Here is a 27733-nt window from a genome sequence, read left to right as displayed (position 1 = left end):
CGACGCTCTCTTAACCATTTGGCTATGTATTTCACAACACACAACATTTACAAAAACCTCGCCATTATAATATAAAATCATCATCAGACACAATTCCAGTTCAATATTACGTAATACTGCATTGCATAGAATACATATTCGAAACAAAAAAGTAAATTTTCATTCATTTTTTTTTATTTTAGAAGTGTGTTAATATTATCCTGTAAATTCATGACTGTAGAGTGGTTTAGTATATGGATGCCCTAAGGCTGGTCCAATTCTCTTGGAGACAACAAAAACAATAACGCACCCTACAAAAATTGTTATCACAAAACTTGGCGGTTCTAATAATCAACTAAACAAAAATCTGTAACAACTAAATAACAAACACAATTCAGATCCAATAATGGTGACTTGCCATGAAGTTGATATCAAATGACAAATATACTTAACAAATGTAACCTGAAAATCATTCACTGCCAATTGAATGCTCTATATAACTTCACCCTAACTGATGACTAATATCCAACACACGGAAACAATCGTAAATCAACACTTACGCCGGGAAATCGGAAGATCAATTAACTTCCCCTTCCGAGTATCTTCGAAATTATTGTTGAACACTACCAGCTTATAAAATATGGATACTTCAATTTTGACGACGAATATAAACGAAATATCCGCCACCCCAAAGGTAAAGGTTCAAGAAGGCGAAATTATGTTTTTCCTCTTCCCGTTGCATCGTTTTCCACTCTCCTTACAAGCTAGAGGGAATGAATATTAATATCCCTGTTTTTCACATTCCTCCTTTCAATATCAGTCGGGATGGAGGAGATCTCCGCCTGGCGGCAGCCGTTTCATATTATAGTGATTCCTTCCACCGATTTTACGATTCTCATTCCAACGCCTTCCCATCGTCCACACCAAGCTTCGTTCAATCACTTCGGTCGGTCGATTCTTTACTTTTGCTTCACTCAATACTTTATCAACCAAACCGTTGAACGATTACTTGCTCATTGAACACTGGAAGGCATTTTTGCTGTTTTCTATTTCGTTTGGAGGTACTTTTTTTTGTCATTTGCTATGCGCATTTATTCTACAGAACAAAAGATATAAAATGTCCAAATCTATGTTGCATATGTAATTTCTGTTGAGAATTTATCCATATTCGAGAATTTAGCTTTCGGGAACTATATTTGAGCTGGCGGTTTTTTGTTCACTGTTGGCGAGTCTACGCCAACGCGCCTTCACTGTAGCTCCTTTTCGACCAGCACATAAGAACCCAGTATCGACAGTCGAGTCTAGCACAATTATCCCACAAACAATAGCGTTATAAACAATATTTGTCACTCTTTATTCTAAGTATTCTATAAGTCATAGAAAACACAAAATCTCAAAGAAAGAGCAAGGAAACCTCGTGAATTAAATCTAAAACTGGACCAAATTGTTCAAGCTAGTTCAAAACGTAACTACATTTAAGTTTAAAATTAATTTATAAAACTAATACACTGAATTAGTCTATTTGTTTCCACAGTGAATTCATATATATATAATTAAAATCATAATTATTGTTTAACGTAACCTATATTGAACTTAACTCTATATAAAAGGTAAAACTTAAATTATTATTTACTTAGTCATGCCTTAATCTATAGTATGGATAAATATTCATGCCTTAATATTATAGTACGAACAGATAGTACGGTTAGAGCAACATTGATTATCGTTCAACTAACTCGAAACTCCTAAATCCTGAATTGGAAGAGAATACATAACCCACAAAAAAGGGACTAAACGTAAGTCGGAAAGCTTGTAATTTATAATATAATTTGTAAACAAATGTAATACCATTTTCAGGAAAATAATAATTCCTCGCAGAACATAAAACCTTAGTTTTCGGTTGTTTGAATGTGGTATTATTATTTTGGAACACCCCGATCCGTGGATCTGTTGGCAATCTCCAACATTCACAGTCTAATGCGGAAAGAGTTTGTAAAATCGGAAGATTTATCAATAATATGTTCGAATTCGGCGAATGAGAGGGCCCCATCATCATCCTAATCGGCTTCCTCCAAGATATTCGTTATTAATTGATCAATATCGCTATCACTTAGGGCATTATTGTATCCGGTTAATCTTTGTATGGCTTGCTTCAGATCGTTCTTTCCAATCATATCATCTCCATCAAAATCAAAAATCCTAAATGCATGCTCGGCCTTCACGGACTTCGGTGCTGCATCGGAGAATACCGACATCATGTCGAGAAAGTCTTCGAACGATATTTCCACGTTGTTTGAGCTGAATACTTTGCAGATCCGATCCCCAAAGGGATTAACGCGTAGCTCCGGGTATCGGAGAATTTTGTTCATTGATAGACGGGCATTTTTATTGTGACCCACTTTTTCCGGGGCAAGACTCTTGAACTTCTTGTGCGCGTAAAGAATTTCTTTCTTGGTGAAGTATGTGAGGTCCTCGTAGTCTTATAGCTCCTCGTCTGTAAATTGGCTCTTTACCTGACCCATTTCAGCGTTTAAATTGATAGTCGTTACTGTTAATTGAGCATTTCCTCGGGGAACTTTAGTCTACAACAAAAACAAGAGAAAATTTTTATAGACTGTACTTCAATATTTTTCTGGAAGGAATGTCAACTCTTCGTTTTTTTTTTCAAAATACATACAGCACTGATAGCAGATCACTTTTGGCGACAAGTTTTGAGAGATCGACAAAAGATGGCAGAACTAGCATTCAATCACATCAGCAGTATTCGTCAAGCTATACTTCTTTCGCCTACCTACGAGCTGTATTCAGGAATTGCCTTCAGTTTATTGATTGATTCTTCGTTTTTAAGAGGCTTTAAACTTTGCAGTTCATTCGCCTCTAGCCTTCAGTTTACGCAACGAATTCGTTTTTTTGACTTCAATACGGTCCCTTAAAAAAATTTGTGGTAACAACTACGTCAGTACGTAGATTAGTTAACCCTCAGTCATCTGCAATCGTTCGGTATTTTAGATACTGAATAACAAAAGTACTACGATTTTTTTATGTAAGCTGCCAAAATTCTTAATTTCCAATCATACGGTGCTCAAGGGCCCAGCAGAAGTATAATATGCCCATGAGTTATTTTTCTCAGAGACTATAAAGCTCAGAGAAACAGCTTGTATGAATGAGAGATTCCATCAATCTATTCCCTTCATGCCCACCAGCGAAGAGAAGAAACCGTTTCTCCGGTGAGCGTGTTCTCCCAGTATTCGTACATTAATTCTCCAGTCCACGCTCTTGTTTTCCTGCATTCTCTGAGCACATAATATAGATGCCAGATGTGTAGACATGTTTTCGTTTTGAAAACAATTGTTTGTGTGATTTATCGAACATGATTTAGAAATATCGTGATGGTTTGCTCATTTTTGTTTATTATGATTACATTTGAAGACATTTATTAGTGCCATGCAGAAATATTTGGAAAAAAACATCTGGCATCCCTCACATACAAGCTATTTCTCCCGTGAGAATGTTATGGTAAGCTGATGCGGAAAATATCAAATTGAGAAGGAAATGAATCCTTTCTTACCGTTTTCTTCATCTGAGATATACACTGGGAACTTGACTTAATAAGTACGACCCACAGTTATCGCCTCTGAATCGGTTTCAAGCAACAAAAACCTTATAGAAATGATTTAAAAAATTACATCGGAAATCGCTTCCAAAGAAAATTATTTTCCTTATTTCTTTAGAGCATGTTACAAATGTGAAACTTGCATGGTAGGATTATATCATTGACTAGCACGATTGCCTATATCCATTGCATTTCTATTCTTGCTGGTTTACGAGAAAATCAAGCGGGTCAAATTGTCCGGCAGGCGCGTTTTAGACACATCTCCTCTACATATTTCTCTCGTTTCTCATTGATTTCGTTCATTCTGCAAAAAAAAGCGACGTTAGAAATCGTTAACCATGGAAATTCATTTGAAGCATCCATGTATTCGGGCAGTTTGTATAGAAATGAATGTTTCCTTGCTGCATTCGAAACTTATTCACTGAAACTAATGAAAGCGGTGCAGTATGCCTGCAGGAGTAATCATTTACCGGTGCTAGTAGTAAGCGTGAAATTAGTGATGAAACGGATAGTAGTTTGGTCGGATACTGGATACCGAATATCCGGTCAACTGCGAGTCCGGATAACCGAGTATCCGGCAGCCCGGTGTTTGTGTTTGTGCATGTTTGCGCGTGTGTGTGTGCACACGTTTGTGTATATGTGTGCGCGTGCTTGTATGCATTGTGTGTGCGTTTGTGCGTACGCTTGCATTTCTGCGTGGGCACGCTGAAAATGTCCAGACCTAGTCGAAAATCGCGTAATTTCAAGCAATCGCATAAAAAAAATCGCGTAATTTTGAGCAAATACTAAATCATACAATCATCATTTTTTATTAATACAGTTAGAAGACATAGGGTTTTTCCACCTGAAAATCCATTTCCACTTTCGAACACAGATTAATTTCATTAGCGCAAACATGAAATGGACTAAAAACTTATCACGATGTAATTGTAAAACATTTGGGAGTTCAATGTTTCGAATTTTCTTATTTTCCTTCAGAGTTTTCCGAATATTTTAAATTGTCATGTTTAGCTGTTAATATGATTAGCCTCTTTCCAGAGGAGGGAGGGGCGTCAAACCATCATAAAAACATTTCTTCTATTATTAAATGCTCACATTCCAATTTTGGTTCCATTTCCTCTATTAATTCTCGAGTTATGCTTGTTAAGTTTGTGTTTTGTTAGCATGGTAGCACACCGCCACTCCCCCTTCAGTGTAGATAGGTATGTAAAACCATCAAAAAACATTTCTCGTACCCAAAAACCCCCACATGCCAAGTTTGGCTCCATTTGTTTGATAGTTCTCGAGCTATGCAGAAATCACCCCTTAGAGAGGGGGTGAGGAGTGTCGAACCATTCTAGAAATATTTCTCGCCCCCTAAAACTCGAGAAAGGAATAGTGCGATTTGAGCTGTCTTCTGAGCTTCTTGAATGGCGTTAACGTTCCCTGTGGATCTTTTGCCGTCTCAACGTATGCATTAACTAGCGTCATTCATTAATACTTAGTTGAGATTTCTTAAGCCAAATAACACGCCTTGAATGTAATCCGAGGGGCAAGCTCTAGAATACGCGTGACCACAGTGCAAGTCGAAGGAAATTTCTTTGACGAAAAATCCCCCCGGCCAGAACGGGAATCGAACCCTAACACCCGACATGATAATGTAGACGCTGACCCCTCGGCCACGGGTGCACGTTCTGTATTAAATATATATTTCAAATAACGGGGAAACATGTTTTTTACAAGTGATTGAATAATTTTGAACGCGGTACGCGACGATCCATTTTGGTAAAATAAAACTTACCATTGAAAACAGCAAGCGTCCTCTACCATGCGAAATGAAAATAAATATAACCAGTTCAAGCAGTTTTAACCGTCAGTGAAAGCTTCTGCTTTTATACGTGTAAGAGAACGAAAGAGGGAATAAACGAAACAGAAGAATCAATGTTTCAGTATGCGTAAAGAATATTTCGTTTCCACTTCACCCCGATACTCTGAAATTAATCCACCGAAAATGACTGTAGTTAAAGTGAGAGGTGTATGTATGAAATTCAGTCACATTTATTATCTTCGAAAATAACTAGCCCTGGTCCCACGAAGCGGTATTTTGAGTTTCAGGAATAGAAAAAAATCACACCTATGTCTCGTTGCCAGTAAATATGCCTTGGATGTACGTGGGATCAGTAATTGATCGTTCAAGCATGGTTACAGTCGCTTGATTTCGATGAAATTTTTGAAGAAAATTAAACTACTTTGGCACTAGTCGTGTTGCGATTTTTCTCATGCCCAAAACATCTTCCAAAATATGACGGAGGTCGCGTGAGAGATATTCAATTCACAGGTTAGCTCTCTCAAACTTAAATGACGATTTCCGAGCACCATTCCATTTATTTTGTCGATGTTTTCGTCAGTTGAAGAGGAAGATGGTCGTGCTTGACGTGGCCAATCGTTCATCTCTTCTCGATCTCTGATCCAACTTGTTCTTAATGACGCTGAGAACAAACTGAACTAAATTTCAGATCTCGCTTAAAATTTACATTAAGACCACTGGCAGTAGAACCAACATGAAAAAAAATTTGAAGAATGTTCAGCGGGAAGATTTAAAATTACGAATTAACAGTATATATTTGAAGGAATGTAAATAGTAAAACCTGTTTATGTTCAATTTCGAACAGTTTTCGGATACATGACAAAAATTTACCAACGTTCGAGTCTATCATTCTTATGAAGTATCTCAAAATCAAAGATTCTACATCTGTAAGTTCAAAATGCAGTTTCAGTTGCCCAATTAATGATATATTTCCCAACAAAATTGTGTTTTTTCACTTTTTCGAAAAAAATATCTCTGATCAAAAGTCACTGAAATGTAAATAATCAACGTTCTCGTAAAAGTCAAGTTGAATACGGGCCCAAAAAAGTTTTCCAGTATATTCAAAGGCAATCAAACGGAATGTTTCAAACATTTGTGGAGCTGAAGTGTATGCATCGAGATCCGCTTGTGAACACGAAAACTCCTAACGATGATATGTACTTCAATAAAACGCACCCTTTCCTGCAGCCGAGGGCATGTTTACTAAACAGTACATACAGCCACAGGAGACGAGCGGTAGAAGCGGACATTTTTCCGAACAACAACATCGGTTCAAGCTGAAAAACACCACCGCCATAAAAAGGAACGACTTTATCGCCCAGCACTGATTACAGCCGTTCATCCACCCGTTCACCCAACGAAAAATACTCGTTACAAGTGCGGTCTGGCAGTTGAGAGCGCCAAGGAAAACAATCATCATTCAACCTTTGATCTTGGCGCCAGGAAAGAACCTCGTACTGCACCTTGTTATTGTGAAGACCGGGCCGTGTGTTTGCTTGTCTTTATTTTAGATTTCAATATCAATTTCTCATCGAGAATATTTCGAGCGAACTAAGCTACATTTTATTCGAAAAGTGAAACAAAACAAAAAAGATTTGGAAGGGTGACAGTCAATATAAGTTATTTCGCAATGGTAATAAATTCGCAAAAAAATCGTCACAATTTGCATGAAAAAACCGGCGGATATAAACCAAGAGTTGGGGTTAATGTGGTGAGTTTTTATAACGACCCCAACGATACCGAGAGTGAAGGAAGAGTGCAATACAGTTTTAAGAGGGAATTGTATCAGTTATGGGGGAATATAACAACACACTGTTACCGACAATTAGTGCAGCTGGATCGCAGTATCTGCGAGAGGTAAATACATTTTCATCGAAATCACCTTCAAATGTGTAAAAATATATTGACTGTCCCAATCCATGTCTAAGTGATCAATTTTAATGTATGGGTTTCTTGTTTGGGCAAGACCCCTCACAGTGACCGACACATAAAGGTTCATGCCTCCAAATATCACCTGAGCTCAAACAAATATATTTAAACCATCACTAGCTGACTCAGCAAACCACGTCCCGCCCAAAATGGATATGTATACTTTCAAACATTCACGTTCCCTTACTAAACGAACGTCGAGTTGTACGGCTGTTGTGCTCATATCGTACTATTCCTTCCTCGAGTTTTGCGCTTACCAACACTTGGCGATTCATTTTTGTTTATATAGTTAGAATTTATAGCAGTGCGATTTTTCACCTGAAAATCCGTTTCCACTTTTGAACACAGATCAATTTTGTTAACGCAAACATCAAATGAACTAAGAACGCTTATCACGAAGTGATTGTAGAACATTTGGGAATTCAATTTTCCAAATTTTCCTATTTTTCTTCAGAGCTTTCCAAAAATTTCCAATTGTCCTGTTTAATTGGTAATATAGTTGGTTGAAATATGTGTAATATTTTTATAGGAGGGGTGTCAAACCATCATAGAAGCTGGGCTCCTCTCCTTCTTGTTCCTACCGGATTCGATGCGAACATCATCTTTGCAGGGTTGCTGTTCGGCAATCTTGGTAAAACCCCCCGCGAGGTAAAACGGACCATGACAGGGTAAGACGGAGCGATGCTATTTTCAAACAGTTTAGTCTAGTAAAAATAACAGGAACAGTGTTGTCTAAGGTACTAAATGTTTAGGGTTGTTCATAAACTACACACAAACTTCTGAAAAGGCCATCAATATTCCACGTGCAGAGTTTTGCAAATATTCGTGAAAAATTTACCAAATTATCGGAATCTATAAGGACGATAATTCGACGACTTCCTTATGTACTTTCGGGGCATTTCTGTGTAAAGAGAAGAGCAAAGTTGCCAAGTACAGGGTTTTCCATTTCGGGCTTCCGAAAGTATACAGCTCTGCGCTGACAACCGTTTGACATAGCTGTCAACCAAATCGTCATATCGTTAGTTGAATGTCTGCCATTTTACAATATGGATCGGTTTAGCATCGCACAACGTGTTAATTTTGTTAAATTATACTATAAAAATGATGAAAAACCGGCAAATGTTTTTCGAGCATTACGGACGGATTTTGGTCGTCATGAACGGCCTACAGAGCACACAATCGCTAATGTAGTGCGTAAATTCGAACAAACTGGATCCGTAGCGGATATTGTGAAACCTGTGCATCATCGTAATGTGCGTTCGGCCGAAAATATTGCTGCTGTTGCTGCCAGTGTGGAGGATGACCCGAATGTTTCGATTCCACGGCGTGCTCAGCAATTGGGCTTGTCAAACACATCATTGTGGCGAATTTTGCATTTGGACTTGCACCTACATCCATATAAAGTCCAACTGGTACAAAAATTAGAGCGTGGTGACCATGAAATGCGTTGGGCATACGTCGATTGGGTCAATGTGCCTGGGGGAATCTGCTTTGGAGACATACATGCAAGTACGAGGTATTTTTGTTCCCACGAAGCTGTGTGTTTACTACTGACGAACATTTATGATCTAAAGCTAGGTAGTGCGGACTGAATCAAAACGGCTGTCAAAAAAGATCCAATTGAAATGTCAAAAGAGATCCAACGATCAGGAGTGTTATTTTTCTTATGATAATCAACACTATAAAAGAGGTATTGTTGTCAAGGGTAAAAATAAGTAAAATTATAAAATGAACGAACTACATTTTTCCGTCAATTGTTTAATTAACCATTGCATCTCTGAAAGAGCATCTCAGCCTTTCACTGAGCAACGCATTGTTAATGTCCCCTCTCTTTGTCATAACGTTTTTCCGAACGTAATAAAAACAAACAAAATCAGAGTCACGTAAATGTTTACTCCTACGATTTGGAAATATTCGATAAAAAGTGGAAGGAAGAGCTGCCAGATGATTTTTAAAAAAAGTCTGTAAAAACATGTGAATGTCTGTTAAAAATGTGGAAAAGTCTGTAAAAGTGTGCAGATCTATAGAAATGTCTTTTAACGTTAATTTTCACATATTCATTAATACTTTGTACATCACGATGCACGTAAGATTGTATTCTGTATATATATACAGCCATTCCATGCCAAACTAATATAGTGGTTCTCAGATCTTCGTCAAAAGTGGTAATTTTGTTCTTTATCGCAAAACGTTAAACTCGTATTTTTTTAATTTGTCATTAGGGTGCCCATTTCCATTTTAGGGTGATCCCAAAAATCATTTTTTTCCACTTTTTCCCAAAATGACTTTTTTCAAAAATTTATAACTTTCGAACCACTCAACCGATTTAGATGATCGACATATCAAATTTAAGCCAATGAGCTTTAATTGAGAAATATTTAACTTGCATATAATATGGATCCTATTTTTAATATGGATTGAAAGCTGAGAATTTTTTACATAAAATATCTCGATATCAGAGATGCTATTTTTTTCGTTTTTGAAATATGATTTTTCAAAACTAATCGATGGTTCGAAAAACAATTTTTCCCCATTTTTCCCACTACAAAAAGTCATAACTTTCGAACTATTGGACCGATTAATATCATCGACATATCAAATTGAAGCTTACGAGTTATTTTTCTTTGAAAAAATATTACTTTTGCGAAAAAAATTTGTTTTTGTAATTATTGATTGAGATAGTTTTTCATAGTTTTCTCGGTTAAAGATAGGAGCGCTATATTTTTTTATATTTTTTATGGAAAGCTGAGCATTATTCACCTAACATATCTCGATATCGGAGATGCTATAATTATCGTTTTTTAGTTAGAATTTTGTAAATTTAACATGTTTTAAGTCTTCGATCAATATTCATATGTGACTAAACTAGACCTATGCTACTAGAATCCAATCTTCCCGCAAGTGTGAATTTTGCTTATTGGCTTCAATTTAATATATCGATCATCTAAATCGGTTCAGTAGTTCAAATGTTATGATTTTTTTCAGAAAGTTATTTTTGGGCAAATGGGGAAAAATGATTTTTTTAAAAATCATATCTTAAAAACGAAAAAATAGCAACCCTGATATCGAGATATGTTGTGTAAAAAATCCTCAACTTTCAAGAAAAAATATAAAAAAATACAGCGCCTTCTAGTCCAAAGTCATAAAAAAATAAAAAACGACTACAATCAATAATTACTAAAATATAATTATTTTTTTCGCAAGTTAAATATTTTTTAATAAAAGGCTAGGTCAATTTTATATGTCGATCATCTAAAGCGATTCAGTGATTCAAAAGTTATTAATTTTCATTTGTCATTTTTGGGAAAAAGTGGAAAAAATGATTTTTCGGACCACTTAATAACTTATGTGCTGTAAGTGTGTTTAAATGTTTCAACGATCTACACATACATACATACACATACATACGCGTTTTTAATTTTTATAAAAAACAGTATTTCTCCGTTGATACATTGGACATCCACCAAGGCTTGCGGTCTTGTCGTTGATGAAATTTATAAAAAAATGCAGTGTATATTTTCCATCCGCCATGCAAGGCTATACATGTTTTAGATCACCACACGGCCATGAGCCATGTCTGTCGTAACAATATCGAACAGTAACCCATATTTCGTCATAAGCAGACCCGAAAGCAAATGTAAGTTGTTGAAAATAGAATGAAAATTTTTATTCGATGTTGTTTAAATACTTAGAAGACATAGTCCTGACCCTAACTTAACTATTTTTCAATAAATCTCCTTGCATATCAGCAAAACAATCTTATCTAGAACAGAAAATAATTATCAGAGACAATTTCGTTCAAGATTTTTCCTTACCTGCAGAGAATGCAATTTTTCATTAATTGTGAATAACCGTATCCTCTCTTTCGTCTGCAATGATGTCAAGGCAAAAGTACTTATGTGTATGAGTTCCAAACTTCATACACACCAGATTGGCCAACCAGAAGGACTGCCGGGCCGCAGGTTGAGTATCGCTGGTCTAACGTCATGTGTATTGATATGTACTAAATATAATAACTTTTCTGTATTAAAACTATGGAAAAATGTCATATGGTGAGTCAAATATTTTTGATGTGATGAATAGATGTGATGAATGTTTTACAGATATGTCTGTAAATTTTCAAACATATTTGTAAATCTGGCATCTCTGGTGGTCTGAAAATTTATTGCAAGAAATCGCTTGAAAACATGCATGAATTTGCTTGGGAATGAAGTGGATTGAGTCCGCACCACTTAGATCTAAAGCGGTCCTTACACGATCAGTAGCATTGACATTGTCAGGAATGACAATATTGGCAAGAATCACTCAATTCCGCAATTACCTTATTCTTCAACCTTACACGATCATTCTTATCGCTTGCAGGAATGCAGCAACTCTGGCCTTCATAGTTGTAAGAGAAATCAACAAATTTTCGAAATGAAAATTATCAATGAAAATCAATTTATTTTGTTAATAATTTGAAAGGTTTTCTGCAAACAATGAAAAAATCTTAAACGAAACATGTTTCTAATAATGATTCCTAATTATAATTTCAACAATTTGATCTGTTCTTATAATGTTTTTCAGTAATGGATGAAGAATGTTCAGAATAATATGTTATGAACACTCAATAAAACATTTTGAAATGCTTTTCATTGACCTATTAACAAATCAAAACTGTATTTTGTCATAGTATTCTTAATAGATTATGCCTAATTCATTACCATTTAATACCTTCGTAGATGTCGACACCGTATCTTACCCGTGTGCTTCACCCCCGTAATTGGGTAATAGATGTCGACACTGTGTAGCAGCCATCGCGAATTAACATTTTATGCTTCGTGCTTCATCGTTGTGAAGCGAAAATGATAATGAATTTTTAGGGGGAATGGGCAAACTTTTAAAATCAAATAATATAAATAAAAATCACTTTCTTCGAATCAAATATGTTGTTATATGTAGTAGAATAACAGGTTTTCCGCAAATAATGAAAAAACCTTGAACTAAAATAATATCTGGGTATAATATTATTTTATAATTATGAGTTTTAGTAGGGATTTCAGAAAAACTATAAAATATTGATTAGGTAAGGTTCAGTGCTACGTGTTTAGTGTCCTGATAGAGAGTAAATTTTCTCACAAACATAAATTCTAACACAAGATGTCGCACAGTATCCTAGACACCACGAATGATAGTGTCCCTTGCCCTATTACAGAAATGATGGAGCGAGATCAGAAAATCCGGATATGCATCATTATTGCCCGTCATTTCAATTTTGTTAACTTTAAACGATCAATTTTATCGTCATTCTGACGAAGTAATGTCATTATAATTTATCGTGTAAGGGGCCCTTAAGCATTACATCGCTCTGATTTTCATTCATACGTACGTGTCCGTTTTTCCCAAGTTTCCCCTATACAATCAAGAAACAATAATGTTCCCTCCGGACAAGGTTTATTCTACCTCTCCGCCATTTCATTATTGGCTATGAAGCAGGAATAAGTTGCTGGCAAGATTGTAAGACGCACGTAAGTAATTAAATTTAAATTAATTATAAATCTTATACTAATTTATTTATTTCAATACTATACGATGACCGTGGTATGGACCATGGACCATGGTCAAACAATTTTATTTTGTTTCCTACGTATGACTAATGAATTGCTAGATGGCAGACCATAATGGGTTCGTCAAAATATATAGGGTTGGGGAAAAAGAAATGTCGTATTTCTAATCGAAATTTGACGCTTTATTTAACATACTTAAAATTATCCAATTTAAGTCAAATATGCGCCGTTTTGTTCGCAAACTTGTTGCCATTTAGAAGGCAACTTCATTATCTTCCCCCTTATAAAACCCCCCTTCTTATTTGCAAAAAACTCAGACAGCCAGTTTTCGCAAGCCTCTTTCGAGGCCAACTTATGTATCACCAAGAGCGTTTGCATGGACCGGAAGAGATGATAATCACTTGGAGCCAGGTCCGGACTATACGTTGGGTGCAATAGGACATCCCATCCGAGCTCCCGTAGCTTCCGGCGTGTCATCAAAGATGTGTGAGGCCGAGCGTTGTCCTGGTGGAAAACAACACCATTCCTATTGATCATTTCTGGCCGCTTCTGGTCAATCGCCTACTTCAAACGGTCAAGCTGCTCACAGTAGAGAACCGAGTTGAGGGTCTGGCCATAGTTGAACAGCTCATAGTGGATGATTCCATTCCCATCCCACCAAACACACAGTAAAACCTTCCTGGCCTTCCATCCGGGCTTGGCGATGGTTTGGGCCGGCTCACCGCGCTTCGACCACGACTTTTTTCGCTTTAGGTTGTCGTACGTGATCCACTTTTTATTACCAGTCACCATCTTCTTCAAAAATGGGTCGAGTTCGTTCCGTTTCAGCAGTGCATCACAGGCGTTGATTCGGTCTGAAAGATTTTTTTGTGTCAACTCGTGTGGCATCCATAAATCCAGCTTTTTTTTGGAATCCAATCTTCTGCAAATGGTTCCAAACGGTTTCAGGGTCTATACTCAGTTCCTGGCCAATCGAGCGAGTGCTCACATGCCGGTCTACTTGGATGATTTCAACGATTTTATCGGTTTCGACGACGATTGGCCTACCAGTACGGAGTGTATTTTCGACAGCCCCTATACCAGAACGAAATCAAACAAACCAACGCCGTGCTGTGCGAATCGTTACAGTATCGGGTCCAAAAACTACACGATTTTTTTCGGCCGCCTTCGTTGCAGTTTTACCTCGCAGGTAGTGAAAACGTAAAATATGGCGAATTTCTCGCTTGGTGGACTCCATCTTTAACGCGCTATAACTTGAGACTGAAAAGGACAATCACAACACTGTCAAAACGACACTTTTAGCATAGATTGTCGTCTTTAAATAGCCGTATAGTATGATCCGATGCGATAAGTACAACACAAGATATGTTTATGTGTTGCCATATATTGACAATATACGACATTTCTTTTTCCCCAACCCAATATATAAAAACAGAAATTGCGCTCTCGATAACCTTTCGGTCGTAGTTTTGTGCGCATCGTATCTAAGGAATTTTTCGTGAAATTCAGTTTATTTAATCTGATATCTTGGACAAATCTCGCGTAACTTTTGAAAAGGTCCAATGTAACATTTTCGCCAACTCGAGAAAAACGTAGTTGAAGACCCGAACATTATTTCGCGAATTGTCTTAAAAGCTATCAATCTTTATCACTGTTTTCACCACTAGCTGTCAAGAATAACTTCGTAAAACCAATCGTAACTATTGTTCCGTGATTTGAGATTAAGGTTGAAGCCTCGGAGCGAAAAATGTTACATTGGACGTTTTGACTGCCCGCGTTTGCACATTGGACATATTACGTTGCACTATAAAAATTTGAAACTAACTAATAAACAACAATCCAAATATCAGCATTTCGTTCTAAAGACCGATTATTATTGTTATCACTCGTTGAATTGCACTGAAATCGATAACAACACCTGTAAGAAACAAATTCCAAAACGACCGAAGTACGACTGCGAGTTGTTTTGACTGCTTTGTTACTTCGGACCTTTCGGCCGTCGGAGGAAAGTGGCGTCCGAAGTGACAGCCGGGTGCTTAAAATACGAATCTGTACATTGGATATTTTTTGTATCGGCGACAAAAAGATGAAGAAGATAGATACGTGAACGATTGTTTTTGTAATACATTCAATGATTGAAAACTAACAGCGTGCATCCATTAACTCGATTTGTTCACATTTGTTACATAGGACCTTTTCAAAAGTTACGCGAGAAATCATTTGTTTGGACGACTATTCACATACTCTAGGAGAGGTGAACAGGTATTTTGTTCAATCTTAGCTATTAACTCACATAGAAATGATTTGATGTTTGGGGGTGAAGTGGTCAGTGGTGGATAATGACTCACAATGTTCTGTTTACTGAAGCTGATATACCTCATCACATGCTGCTCTTAAAAGGGGCCCTTTTCTGGCTTTGACCCAGGAAATATATGCCCCAACTAAACCAAGCCCCATTATGCGAAACGGTATGTGTTTCTTACTACGTTTTTTATGTATGAGAAAATTTAAATTACAACCTAGAGTTGTAGGCCAAGCTTATTTTATACATCTATTTCAATAATGATTTAGACAAATTTGGACGAAAAAAACGCATAAATCTATCCCTTTAGCAGGATATATGCGAGTGACCACTTTGCCTCCCGGTCAAAAAAAAAATCGATTTTTCAACTTTTTTTCTAATGACGAAAAATGTGCTATTTTAAATTTTAATGGTAAAAGTCGCTTGCTATCTTTCGCGGTATGTAAACGCAGGAAATGGGCATAATTCTTAGGGTGACCACCAATGAGGTACATATGAAGGTGAAGCAGTAGGCGAAGTGTATCTGTATTCGCAAGCAAAATATCGTGTCGTAATAATTTGCAATCAATATGGAATGTATATGGAAGAAACAAAACAATGTTGAAATTACTCACGATTGCATGATAATTTGTGCCAAAATTCTCATGAAATCATTCAACTGGTTGTTTTTTAACAGATGACAATTATATTGTGGCTTATTTCGATTATTCATGTGGTAAAAAGGTCCAGAGAGCAGTCGTATGCTTAGTTCTCGAAAGCAGTAACATTTTCGGGGAAATTTTAATTAATTGGTGATTATTATCTCACAACATACACACCGACACTGAGAGCCGAAACATCAACTTCATAACGGTAAAATAATGCAACTTCGTTTGTTTCTATGAACGTGGGGAAGTGAAAACGGCACATGGAAATATCACTTGTATCCGTCTTTTTCGCCGTGATTTCACAAATATATACTCCACGCTATCACATTAGCTTGATATTCAGCGGAAGCTCTACAAAAGAGTACATTTTCAATTGATAAATTACTTCCTGAAAATAGCATTTTTACATGGATGCGGTGGGCAATAAAAGATAAACACAACGACTGACGTCACTATTTGCGAAATAGTTATGGCAGCGCATGCTATGTCGCTCGAAACTCGACCATCTTCATTACCTTTTTTCCAGGACATTGGGTGACCACTATGCCCCCACTTCCCCTAGATGTAATAGAGCTAATTTGAATTAGGGAATGCGAAATTATAACTCGAACGAAATAACGGTTTCGAACGAAATGGAAATTCGACGGAATACAGAATAAGGTTGGTAATAATAACTTGAAATGCTTAATGCCCTGATGATATAACTAATATCATAATTGATACTTGAGGATAACTCTCCAGTTGTATCATCAGGGTATTAAGCATTTCAAGGTATTATCATATAGTGTCCGAAATATGATTCAGAACGGTACATAAATTCTTCTAGTGGTTCTCGTAGCCAATTAGTTAGTGTTACAAATATCATCCCGTTTATGAAAATTTCTTTTAACTTTCTAACTTTTTAACTTTTAACTTTTAACTAGTGTACTGCCATACAAATTCAACACAAATTTCTACATTACATTATACAGAATTAATCAAGCAAATGAAACCAAAAAAGGCATATTGAAATTTCAGGGTGCAATAAATGTTTCTATGGTGGTTAGACTCTCCACCCCCCACTCTGGGGGGGAGCCACATTTGTCATGCGAATGTTTTAGGGAACAGGAAACGTTTCCATGGTGAATATACACAATATACACTCTGAGGAGAAAGAGAGAGAGAGGGGGGGAGGAGTGTATACTGTCATACAAATGAAGCATGAAATACAAATTTCTGCATTACTCGAGAAATATTCAATTATTAATTTATTCAACCAAATTTTGCATGTGAAGGTTTTAGGGTGCCATAAATGTTTCTATGATGGTTAGACCATCCACCCCTTCTTTACACACAAATGAAACACAAATTACTCGAGAATTAATCGAGCAAATGAAACCAAATTTGGCATATGCAGGTTTTAGGGTGCAATAAATGTTTTTATGGTGGTTAGATATTCCTCTCTCTTCTCTAAAGGGGGGCCGGCCATACAATTGAAACACAAATTTCTACATTACTCGAGAATTAATCAAGCAAATGAAACCAAATTGGGCATATTGAGGTTTTAGGATGCAATAAATGCAATAAATGTTTCTATGGTGGTTAGACACTCCTCCCGCTCTCTAAGGGTGGGCTGTCATACAAATGAAACACAAATTTCTGCATAACTCGAAAACTAATCAAGCAAATGGAGCCAAATTTGGCATGTGAAGGTTTTACGGGGCACGAAACGTTTCTATGGTGAATACACTCCTCCCTCTCTAAGGGGGGCTGCCTTACAAAAGAAACACAAACTTCTGCCTTATTCGAGAACTAATCAAGCACAATTTGTGATGTGAGGGTTTTTTGGGTATGAGAAATGTATTTTAATGTGATGAAACGCTATCTATCTATCTATTCAACGGGATCGAATAGAAGATCAATCAATGAACAGTTCTTCGATTGGACCCATGAACTTGCTCATAGTAAGAAAACGTGAATGTTTGAAGGTATTGATAACAAAAAACAAATTTTGGGCGGGACGAAATTTGCCGGGTCAGCTAGTTAGTAATGAAAAAAAATGACGCAAGTATCACTACATTGAAAGAAAAATAACAAGAAGAATAAGCAAATCACACAGGAAATCGTTTTGCGAGGTCATTGATTGAAGGAATACAAACACCCCGAGCTCAGACGCCACTGATTTCTAACCAAACGTTGACCAAAAAATCCTTTTTTTACAGGCTCCTTTGGCTCGTATTCCTAACTATCGAAACAGTGATCCTTGTCATCGTCTTGATCGATGCCTGGCATAATTTTACTACCAACCCTTTGATAACCACACTGCATAACAGACATTTCCCGATCGAGTTTGTGCCATTCCCAGCGCTATGCGTATGCAGCAACAATCGAATTTCCCGGGCAGCTGCCCACCGCTTTGCCGAACAGTTGAGGCGAAATGATGCTCTGAAACGGAACGTGAGCTTCTTCCTGGAACAGGTGAAACTGCTAGGAAGTCTGTATGATTTCGAATATGAAAACCCACAGGAGATGAATAAATTTCAGCAGCTTTTGGATTTGTACGATGCCGGTAACACATCTGAAAAACATAACATCTCCGACAGGATTGCGATGGTGAGTGAGTGATCTCAAAATGTTTTGAACTTCAAATACATTCATCAACTGACGTCTCTCAATTCCAGCTTGCACCGAGGTGTGAGGATATGCTGCTGCGCTGCTTCTGGAATGGTAACGAGTTTCCATGCATGGGAAAAAACGGTATGTTCGAGATGAAACAGACCCAATACGGATCGTGTTGTGTTTTCAACTCTACCGGCCACATGGAAGACAATGATGAGTGAGTACACTATCCCCCACCTCTTTCTTTTCATGCCTCCAGGAAAATTGAGCACCCAAGAAGGCATGAAAGGCTCGAAGGCAGATCCAATAACATCTGTCTGTGTTCGGATCACCCGTTTTTTCCGTACAGCAAGAATCAGATTCTTTTGATGTTAGGCAAAGTTTTGTGTCTTTTGTGATCTGTTGTTGAAAATGAAAATAGTATGCTTTTTTTACAGCCAGACACAAATGTATCCTTCCAGCAACCATTTATGTAGGACCGAAATTGAAACAGCAGGAATGATGCTGCTATTGAATGACTCATTAAACGACTATTTTTATAACCACTACAATAGCATTGGTTTTAAAGTAATAAATGTACTTATAGTTATAAAACAAATTTCAACTGAACTGTTTTTGTCTCAGCTTCAAATATTCAACACTGCGGAAATACCGGATGCGGCAACAGGAGGTGCTATCGAACAATTCATTCACCCTGGGACGGAGACTTTTGCCCGTCTGGACGCAACCATTATCACCAGCGAACCTGCCGTCAGGTGGTTCTCCAAAGAGCAGGTTTGTTTCCCTACACTCATTCGCACAAAAGTTTACAGTCAAAACATCAAACATTTCGGTGTACACTTCGGTTCCATCCAATGTCATTTCATTATAATTTGATAAAATTCTTCCGAACAAATAGCCCCTCGGAAAACACATACACGACCTTACATGACCTTTTATGCTCTCGCCAAAAACACATGTTTGGCGCGTATCTGCATAATTCCGAAATTTCACCGCCAGATTCGGGCGGCCTACAGCGGAAGGACAGACGATCCTGGCGCACATTTCCAATGAAAAGCCACAACATTACGCATTATGGGGCTGGCACTGTAAGGTACTTTACACCAACCGCCAACCGTATCAGTTGGTGTGTTGTATGTGTGCCGAGATAGCAGAAAGTACTTACAGTACACTCCACAAGAGCGATGTTATTGCATTGCAGAAACTGTCTCGGAGCGGGAAACTGTACTTTCTCGGGATCGGTCGGTGACATATACTAGAATCCAAAAATAATTCGTTTGCAGTATGACAGAGAATGTTCTCATATCCGCAATAAATTATAAATAACATTCAATTGACATGGGTTTGCTCATAACAGTTTTGTGTTGTTCTATGAGTATATTCGTATACTAACAGCTGTTCAAAGCTGTGTGTCACAATATTAGTTTATAATAGAAAAAATGAATATTTATCTGGGATGAAAATTTTTTTTCGAAAGACTTAATTTAAACTTGGTCTGAAGGAAACTGGAGCAAACTGGAGAACTTGGTCGCAGCTGGGATTCCTGCAAAGGAAGCTCGGCTGAAAGCACTGAGTCAGCATATCTCTGGGCCAACAAAACACCCCCGAGGATCGGAGCTACCTAGTAGTGATAAAAAACCGATTCCCAAAAAATCGAAGCAAAATCTCTGCCCCCGACAAAGAGCGGGGCAGAATGAGCAGAAAAAAGTTGCACAAAACACTCTTCAAAACAATACCACAACTACCACTATCGAATCTGGAATGTCCTTCAAAGAAGCCTTAGAGCAGATCAAAGTTGGTATTCTCCCGGAGAACTATCCCAACACTGAACTGACTACAGCTCAACTAGATTCCATTCAGAATGCTCTACTCACTGCAATAGAGCTTAGTTAGCCGCAAAGAAATGAACCGGTGAAACCCAAGTTTTTCAACTGCTCATATAAGTCGGGTTATCTAATCCTTTCTTGCAAAGACCATCAAACTTCTGAATGGTTGAAGAAAGTGGTTCCCATGATAACCCTACAAGATAACATAAAACTGGTTGCTCTAGACGCAAAAAATATTCCGCGTCCAGAGATTCTTCATGCCTATTTTCCCCAAAGTGCAACATACAGCGACGAGAGACTCAAAAGCTTCATTGAGAGCCAAAACGAGAATCAGTGAAATATCCAGGTGTAATCTTAAGGCTTATTTAGACACTCTGTTCAAGTTACTTGTACCAGTATCGAACAAGTAATTGGCCGCTAACTTAAACAGAGTGTCTGTTCTCTATTCACTGGATACTTCAACTAGAGCGCTAACTGGCATCGTCTAAATCGGCCTTTAGATGCTAAATTAAACTGGAACGCGCACTTAGATTCATTAATCAGCAAGGCCAACTCAGCTCTATGGGCATGCTCTAAAATGATAGGAAGAACATGGGGCCTTAAACCAAAAATGGTTATGTGGGTTTACACTGCAATTGTGCGACCTAGGATAACCTATACCTCACTTGTGTGGTGGCCAAAGACTAAGGAGACTGTAGCTACAAAAAAGCTAAACAAACTCCAACGACTAGCATGCGTTGCAATTACTAGAGCAATGCGAAGTACACACTCAAAGGCATTGGAGGCTATCCTTCACCTGGTACCTTTGAACCAATATGTTCAGCTAGAGGCTAAAAAAGGGCTCTAAAGCTTAAAAGATGGAAAAAATACTAGACGGGGACAAATCTGGTCACTTGAGCATCCTGAATCTTTTACCCATTGGACCAGCCTCAGAGATGAACAATGATTGGATGGAACCTAGGACCAATTATGACATTCCATACAGAGTGATCAAACATTCTCGCTCAGTATGGGATGAAGGTGGCCCAACGTTCGTAATGGTTCAATCATGTTCTACACTGATGGGTCGAAAATGTGAATCAGAACAGATGCAGGAGTGTATGGTCCCAGAACAAAAATCTCTGTGGCTATGGGAAACTGGCCAACAGTTTTTCATGCAGAAATAGCTGCAATAATAGAATGTCTAAATGTCTGCCTCAAAAGAAAGTATAGACATGCTAACATCTGTATATTCTCTGACAGTCAAGCGGCATATAAAGCTCTAAATGCCTTCAAGTGTTCTTCAAAAATTGTATGGGAATGCATTTCCCTTTTACGGCAATTAAGTCAGATAAGTTCGGTACAATTGTACTGTATTCCTGGCCATTGCGGTATAGAGGGCAACGAGCGAGCAGATGAACATGCCAAGAACGCCTCAAACTCACCATTCACTGGTCCAGAACCATTTTGTGGACTCTCGTACTGTGTGTTGAGAAGCGAGCTGAAAAAATGGGAAGACCGGGAAGTGACAGCCAATTCGATGGCTGCAAAACTTAAACAGGCGAAAAAATTTATTACGCCTAGTATTAAAATTACTCAACAGCTTCTATGCCTTAATAAGAAAGACTTAAGCACATTCACTGGTCTTGTAACAGAACAATGCCCGAGTAAATACCATCTTAAGAACATAGGTTTAGCACAGGATGATATTTGTCGCTTTTATAATGGCGAAAGCGAAACCTCGGAACATGGAGGAGGAAAGTGAACCACTTCAAGACAAGGAGCAGTTCCAGAGTTTGGTAGGAGCTTTGTTGTATATAGCCGTCAATACAAGACCTGATGTGGCTATTGCAACCTCTATTCTTGGAAGACGTGTATCGAAGCCTACTAAAGCCGACTGGAATGAAGGTAGAAGAGTTTTGCGTTATCTCAAGGGGACAATCGACCTTCAAATTGCTCTGTACCTCCCATTTGGGAGGCACAGAGCAATTTGAACTCGAAGCCTTTGCCGATGCAGATTGGGCAGGAGAAGTCGGTGACCGGAAGTCAAATACCGGTTACATTTTCAAGCTGTGCGGTGGACTTATCAACTGGAAATTCAGTGAACAGACTGGAGTTTCATTGTCGAGCACTGAAGCGGAATACATCGCCCTTGCTGAATGTCTTCAAGAACTGCAGTGGATTCGCAAATTGATGAACGACCTTGGCGAAAAACTGAAGCTGCCGATAAAGGTGAATGAAGACAATCAGGGTTGTATTGCTCTCTCCGTTGCTGATGGGAACACCCGCAGGTCGAAACACATTGATAGAAGTTCTGTTTCGTGAAGGACCTTGTACAGAATGGCATCGCAACCATACAGTACTGCCCAACGGATATGATGGAAGCAGATCTGTTAACCAAGCCTTTGGGAACAATCAAATTGAAGCAGTTACGAGAAGCTATTGACATAAAATCGATCAATGTTGAGGAGGAGTGTTGAGGAGCAACATAGCCAACAGCTTGGTAGCAACGTAGCAACGTTGCAACTTAGTAACAATGTGTTAACATAGTTACCTAGTTGAGTAGTTTTCAATAAAGAATTTTACATTACATGTTCAAACCTCACTAAACACAGACGTGTTTCAATTCGCTCTAGTTCCATAACTCAGACAGAAAAAGCATTGGATAAATACGAGGGCAGTCCGATAAGTACTTAGCCTTCAAAAAAACAAAAATTTTGGAAAAATGGCGATTTATTTCTCAACATAGTCTCCTTTTAGCTCGATACACTTGACCCAACCCGATGTTCCAACTTCTTTAATCCATCTGAAAAATACGTTTTCTCGAGGTCTGCAAAGTAGGCCTACGTGACGGCGATCACCTTCTCATTCAACTCAAATTTCTGCCCGGCGAGTGACTTTTTCATGTTTGGAAACAAAACAAAAGTCACACGGGTCCAAATCTAGAGAATACGGTGTATGGGGCAGCAGATCGTAGTGCAATTCGACCAACTTGGCCGTGGCGACGGTGGAATTTCCATTTTTCTAAAATCCGCGGACACGCCCGCTTTCCACACACGGTCCGATTCGGGTGGAATTTTGACAGTAGCCGAATGTACTACACGATGGTAATCTCTTCTTGCGATACTGACACCATCGGGCGAAGAGGCTAAGTACTTATCGGACCGCCCTCGTATCCTGTGATCGAATGAGACGAAGGTAAATCTCATCGGCTCGAACGGAAAAGCATGGGTCCATCGCCTAATAGGCTGCGCTTTCATGCCACAGTATACTACCAAGCATGGAGGAGGGAATATTATGATGGGGTTTTTCTCCCAGTACTGGGTGGATAAAATAATGGATCAGTACCTTTATGCCCAAATCCAAGGGATGTTATGCTGCCACACGCCGAGTGGGAGATGCCCCAGAAATGGTAATTCATGCAGGATAACGATCCGAAGCACACCACCAAGACCGTCAAAAAGTGGTTCCAGGATAACAAAGTCGACATCATGGGCCACTCCACAGCCACCGGATCTGAACCATATAGAGAACCTATGGGAGATCGTGAAAATAGGAAGAATAAGCATCAACTGTTGGATAGGACCCAACTTGTTGATACGCCATCCCGGTCACCACGTACCAGAAGCTGGTGGAATCCATGCCGAACCGGATGCGTGAAGTGATGCGTAACAAAGGTTACACGACTAAGTACTAACTCTATAAACTTTTCACGGCTTGAATTTTAGAACCGGTTTTAATTTTTGTCGCGTCATTTTAGTTGTTAAGTATGCTTAAAACGCTTTTTTAATGAATTACTACTGTTTTAACTACAGATGTTATGGATTTCATCGAACAATGCAAAAAATGGATTGAAGCATTGGATTGGATTATTGTTTTCTCAAAGTTTTGTCACTTTCTTTTCTTGCTTGAAAAGTGATCTTTATGTTTTGTCCGACACTATATATTTACTTTAGGGTTTACGATAGGGATAGCATTCGATATGCATAGTTGTTGTACGTGTGCAAAACAAATGTGTTATATAATAGTGGTTATGTTATCATAGAAATTATGTGTAGGGTACGCCACATTATGAAACAGATATTTCCTACCCGTTTACATCCATTTTCACAGCGGTTGCTGCAGTTTGAAGAACACTGATGAGAATGAGAATAAGAAGAATAGGAACAATAAGAACAAAACGCTTATTGCTTTTATTTCTGTATTTTCAATTTTCCCCCAACTGACGGTCTCAATAACACGCACCACCCCCACGCTGCATTAACCAGCGTGGTTGTCTGTTCCGTAATGAGCTGCTCAAATATGGTGGTAGCTATGGTCGAAGCAAATGTGTGGCCGCCTGCCGCGCCCGGAGTATGCTGGCCCTCTGCAAGTGTATCCCATTCTACATGGCGACGGCGGACGATGTTAGCGACAGGTCCATAACCATCTGTAATCTGCAGCATGTCGCGTGTTTGAACAAGTACAAAAGTGAGTACGAACAATTTTACCAAAAAGGCACTTCCGCCACGAGGATGGCCGAAAATTCAGAGCTACTTATTACACTCCAGCGAGGGCGCAAAAAAAATCATCGTTATTCCGTATTTTGTGTATTCTCAGTAAAATGGTACACCGTTATTACTGACATTGTACAGATTCCGGGGGTGGAAAAAGAGATGGAGGAATCGTTGTATTGCCCGGACTGTTTACCTTCCTGCTCCGACATCAAATACCAAATTTCCGCTTCGAAGATGTCTCTGTCGAAGAGCACTCTCAGTGAGTACAACTTGACGTAAGTAAAGTAGTGACTTCACAGTGTTAGCATTCTCATCTGCGAAGTATCTTTCCAGGAATGAAATCAAAGATGTTTCTGAAATAGCCCTAGTGCGGTTATTTTTCGGACAATCTGATGTGTTGCTTTACAAACAAGACGTGGTATATTATTGGTTCGAGATACTGAGTAATTTGGGTGGCATGTGTGGAATCCTGGCTGGCCTCTCGCTGATAAGCATATCGGAAAATGTTTACTTCATCCTCAGACAGGTGGTATTGGTTTCGCTCACCATGTACCGGCGTTTCCGGGAGCAGAGGCGCCGAGCCCGAATAGCGGTGCAGTTTTTGAAGTGAATTTAAACACTCGTCAAACCCGTGCCACCCGATTTTCAAATTTCACTTTTCACATGGGCCATTGTTGACGCTGATAATCTGCACCCACCGAATCAGAGATAATGGCACGATAATATGCACGGGTAGCTCGGGTCCTTTCGATGCAATATTCGGAAACACAAGAGAAAAGTAGGGGTAGATGTACACCTTGGGGGTGTCATCCTCTGACCAGTCAACACGGGTCAGTGAAAGCACAATGTAGATTAAAATTTGATTAACATTCCCCGCTTTCTGACGTTCGCGCTGGTTCCGGAATTACGGATCAAACGGGGAGCATTATGAGTTGAACCCCACTTTGAAATTGTATACTAAATATTGGTGTAATTACAAATTGAATGATCGTAGGAGCAGTGAGGTGACGGATATTATGTTTCTTTGCACCAATTAGAGCATTTAAAGCTAAATAGCATTAATTCACAATATTCACAATGATGCAAATTTTTATTTATTTTTTCCTCTACTAATCCATTACACTTTTAGGCTATTTTTGATAGCAAATTCAGGAATGTAAATCCAAATTGATTCGATTAAGGTAGTTAATACTCCCATTTACCTTCTTTAAACAATGAATGAAGAGGAAATCAACAGATATGATTAAATCAATGAACTGTGGACGCGTTCTCTCATCAGTATGAAATAAAAGATGATAGAAATATAAAGGATGGCCCATATCAAATTGCATCACGGAAAAAACCACGTAGATGACGTCCAAATAGAACCCCTATTGAACTGACAGAAATCAACATATCGAGTTCCCCACTGACATTTTCCCTTTGTTTTCCCCACTGCACAATGGTCCAGGAGATGTATTTAAGTGAAAATTAGCATTTAGAGCTCGTCAGTTATTCTCTAAACAAAAGCTGTCTTCGACAAAGTTGTTACATACGATAGAGCGCTCATTTTTATGTTATCAAAAATAGGGTGACCAAAATTGTCGATTAAATAAAAAAATCAAACTTTCTGTAGTATCGGGCCCCTCGTGGCATTGTATGACAGGATAGAATGCTGATAGGGCAGAAGTAGAACGAAAGCAGATTGACAGACAGGGAGAGAAGTGAACACACGTGGATGGAAAGTGCCGGAAAAATATAACTCGGTTTTATAAAAGTTATCAAGTGTTTTAATTGCTGCTCGAATAGTACAATTGGCGACGAGGGTAGAGCGATAAAGGTATGCAATGAATTTTTAGTGAAAACATGAAACGAATAGAAGTGCTTGAGAATGAAATTTAGGAGCATCAAATATGGCGATGATTTTCGGTTTGAATGCGTTTTTTTATAATGGCGCCCTTGAATGACTATGCTAGTGATATATAGCAACAGAAAAATGAAAAGCATAATGTAAGAAATACGAGAAAAAATATGTATGCAGTTTTATTTTGGGTTGGTTAAACTTTCCTAAAAAAAAGATGTCTGTTTGAATATTACAATATGTGTCAATTGTGTCTAACAAAGATTTTATTATTGATTTGTCCCTGTTGTCTAACAGGAGAAGAACATGTGGGTTGTTCTCAGGTTTGTCGCTGTTGTCTAACAGGAGGAGAACATGTGGGTTGTTCTCGGATTTTGTTCCTGTTGTCTAACAGGAGGAGAACATGTGGGTTGTTCTCGGGCAAGTTCCTGTTGTATAACAGGGGATGAAATGTAAATGGTCTTCGAATGTTTCTTTGCTAATAAGTAGAGGAATTATTCGAACATTTCGAATATTCTAGAACTTTGAAATGTTGATTTGTTTATTAGAAATTAGAAATATATACATATACAAAACAAATGAAATACAATGCGATATTTGTTTTTTTTTTTTATATATATGTTTCGTTTGGAAAGATGAGTCCATATAATGTATTGGTGATGTTGTTTGAGAAATGTCTACACTTATATTTTTTAGATGGATGATTCTCGGCCAATCCCACAATCCCACAAGTTGATTATCAAGCAAGTAGCGTTAGCAGGAGGAACGACGACTGCATTAAATTGGGACGAAATTGTTACAACTTCACAGCAAGATTCGGAAATACAGAAGATAATTGAGTGTTTAGAAAACGATCATGTTGACGAGCTACCAATATCTTTTCGGGTTGTTGCCAGCGAACTATGTAGATATGGTGATGTTCTTCTGAGAACGGATAGGATTGTGATTCCGGCTGCCTTGCGCAACAAGGTACTGCTGGTAGCCCATGAAGGTCATGTTGGGATGAGCATGATGAAGTCTCATCTTCGCAGCGCTGTATGGTGGCCTAAGATGGATTCAGCTGTGGAAGATTTTGTTAAAAAGTGTCGTCCATGTACATTAGTAGCTGCTCCGGAACCACCACTGCCCATGA

The 27733-nt window shown here is 38.4% G+C and overlaps 1 protein-coding gene and 1 pseudogene across 1 annotated transcript in view; one reads left to right on the top strand and one right to left on the bottom strand.

Annotated features, from left to right (window-relative positions):
• LOC129781690 (pickpocket protein 28-like) overlaps window positions 1-25990 on the top strand; it is a 36219-nt gene extending 10229 nt beyond the window's left edge. The window contains exons 5-11 of the mRNA XM_055789266.1: window positions 18064-18454; window positions 18523-18677; window positions 18898-19027; window positions 19085-19234; window positions 24534-24735; window positions 24865-25036; window positions 25095-25990. Coding sequence (XP_055645241.1) covers window positions 18064-18454; window positions 18523-18677; window positions 18898-19027; window positions 19085-19234; window positions 24534-24735; window positions 24865-25036; window positions 25095-25371 — 1477 coding nt within the window. The 3' untranslated portion in view covers window positions 25372-25990. The remainder of the gene's footprint in view (window positions 1-18063; window positions 18455-18522; window positions 18678-18897; window positions 19028-19084; window positions 19235-24533; window positions 24736-24864; window positions 25037-25094) is intronic.
• Window positions 1946-2501, bottom strand: LOC129776890 (calcium and integrin-binding protein 1-like; annotated as a pseudogene).
• Window positions 25991-27733: the final 1743 nt, after the last annotated feature.

This window comes from Toxorhynchites rutilus, chromosome 1 (genome assembly GCF_029784135.1).
Source record: "Toxorhynchites rutilus septentrionalis strain SRP chromosome 1, ASM2978413v1, whole genome shotgun sequence".
In the NCBI taxonomy this organism is placed as follows: domain Eukaryota; kingdom Metazoa; phylum Arthropoda; class Insecta; order Diptera; family Culicidae; genus Toxorhynchites; species Toxorhynchites rutilus.
Note: the sequence above shows the minus strand (reverse complement) of the source record. Positions and strands in the feature narration are given on the sequence as shown.